The 2092-nt window shown below is 42.4% G+C and overlaps 1 protein-coding gene across 1 annotated transcript; it reads right to left on the bottom strand.

The window, feature by feature from the left end:
- Positions 1-298: 298 nt before the first annotated feature.
- LOC127000396 (holotricin-3-like) lies at positions 299-1109 on the bottom strand. The gene is made up of 2 exons (XM_050864089.1): positions 1006-1109; positions 299-790 (listed from the first exon to the last, which is right to left on the bottom strand). The coding sequence occupies exons 1-2, from the start codon at positions 1012-1014 to the stop codon at positions 572-574; spliced, it is 228 nt and encodes a 75-aa protein (XP_050720046.1). The 5' UTR covers positions 1015-1109; the 3' UTR covers positions 299-571.
- Between the last annotated feature and the right edge of the window lie 983 nt (positions 1110-2092).

Here is a 2092-nt window from a genome sequence, read left to right as displayed (position 1 = left end):
ACACACACACACACACACACACACACACACACACACACACACACACATCGTGCTATAGGTTTGATTAGTAATACTTTGCGAGTATAAATGGCTGCCAGTTCACATGATTTGGACTTTTTGTTGCATCCGTCATATAATAATGACATTTTGAAAACATATATTTTTTTTTATAAGCCCAATACTTTTTTAGTTTGCGTGGTCACTTACTGGCCAGATTTTCATTCCTTCCATGCATATCCGTGCAGCTTGTGTCTGTAGAGTTGCTGTTGAAGGTAGACATGACTGAAAATTTGTGTACTAGATTTTTTCTTAACTTTATTTTTTGCAGTTGTAAGTTAAATAACTTCATAGTAATGTTATTTTATTTGCGAGAGTAAGTTTTCATTGTCTTTAAAACTACAACCAAACACGCCGAAAACTGATGTTGTAGACAGGGGTAGGAGGAGCAGGGTGGTGGCGGCGGCGGCTGGGGTGCTGGTGGGGATCCATTTTACTACTTTTGACATTATTCCTTATGAAATAATCTTTCGGGACTTGAGGGTCTGTGCACCACGCCATTCTCTTCTTTCGCTCAGCCGAAATGTCCGAAGCCACCTCCGTAGCCACCCCTGTAGCCACCCCCGTAGCCACCACGGAAACCACCGTAGCCATGTCCACCTCGGTACCTACGATGGGGATCAGGGTCAGCAATGGCGTCAGCGACAGGGTCAGGGTCAGGTAAGGCTTCGGGCATGGCTTGCACACACACCAGCCCCGTCAGGACCAAAGCCACCACCAGCATGAGGGTCACCTGAGGAGAGACAAATATTTATAATTATAGTTTTTTTAGGTGCTGCCTATAGCGCTGGTAGGCTGCCTTGAGGAGCCGCTTGGGCGACCCTAGCCCATATAGTGGCGCAGGCGAATCTTATTTATAGAGGCTGCCGTGATGTGTGATGTGTGATGTGGCCGTAATGAGATAAAGATTTTGAAGGGCAACGAAAAGAACACCTTAAGAGTACTCACTGCTTTCATGATGCCGAGAGAGCGGAAGGTTCTGTTGTGTAGGTAGAACAACCACGTCTGGTAACCATGAATCGGTCACCTCCCTTTTATACTCGAGGCGGTCGCAGCAAGACCACAGGACCCATCCGTTCAACAACCTCAAACTCGTTTTTTTTTTTTTTTTTTTTTTTTTTGAGGGAAGATGTCTTATATAGCTTCTATTTTATTAAGTAAAGCAAGTCAAAGGTAGACAAGACAGTGAGGTGAATAGATTTTTTTTTATACACATGCAAATGTTGGTATTTATTTTACTTGCACAATATGTTAAGGTGAAGGTCGCTGTAATGAGCTACGAGACCGTGTGAGGGAAGACTCGTGAACACTCCGTAAGTCATGAGGAAATACATTACATGTGACCAAAGGAGTTCCTCTCAAAATGGAACTTTTTAGATATTTAGAATGATGCTTTGCACAAAAAGGAGCATATCAAACATAGAGGAATAGACGCCGTAAGCATGAATGACAAAGACACGTCTGTCCCAGCCAAGGAAGGGGCGCGATCTACAGTAGTTAGCACCAAATAATGTGACGAGTCATCTTACAGAGTCAAGAGAGCTCATGGTGCGATAGTTATTCATATTACGGTATTTTCATTACTTTGATGGACGTGCGGAGATATAGATAGATATATAGGTAGATAGATGGATAGATGGAGAGAGAGAGAGAGAGATTTACATAGATTTACATAGAAAATCAGACCACACAGACCCCATGGTCCAGACTTGGTGGTCTGTCCTTAAACCTAAGTGATTTTACATTAATCAGAAGACTCCAAAACGTTGCATTTCTACTCTAGTTGATATTAAGTTGAAGGAAGTGACGGTCGAGCTTATTTTTGAAGGAGTCAATCGTGTTACACTGGACCACTGATGATGGGAGCTTATTCCATTCTCGCACTACAACGTTGGTGAAGAAAAATTTGGTGCAGTCTGAATTTACTTGTCTACATCTGAGTTTTACGCCATTGTTCCTCGTGCGCAAAGTGTCATCGATCATAAACAATGTTGATCTGTCTACATTCGTGAAACCATTAAGTATTTTAAAACAT

The sequence above is a fragment of the Eriocheir sinensis genome, chromosome 2 (assembly GCF_024679095.1).
Source record: "Eriocheir sinensis breed Jianghai 21 chromosome 2, ASM2467909v1, whole genome shotgun sequence".
Lineage (NCBI taxonomy): Eukaryota > Metazoa > Arthropoda > Malacostraca > Decapoda > Varunidae > Eriocheir > Eriocheir sinensis.
The sequence above is the reverse complement of the archived record's forward strand: the minus strand, read 5'-3'. Positions and strand labels throughout refer to the sequence as shown.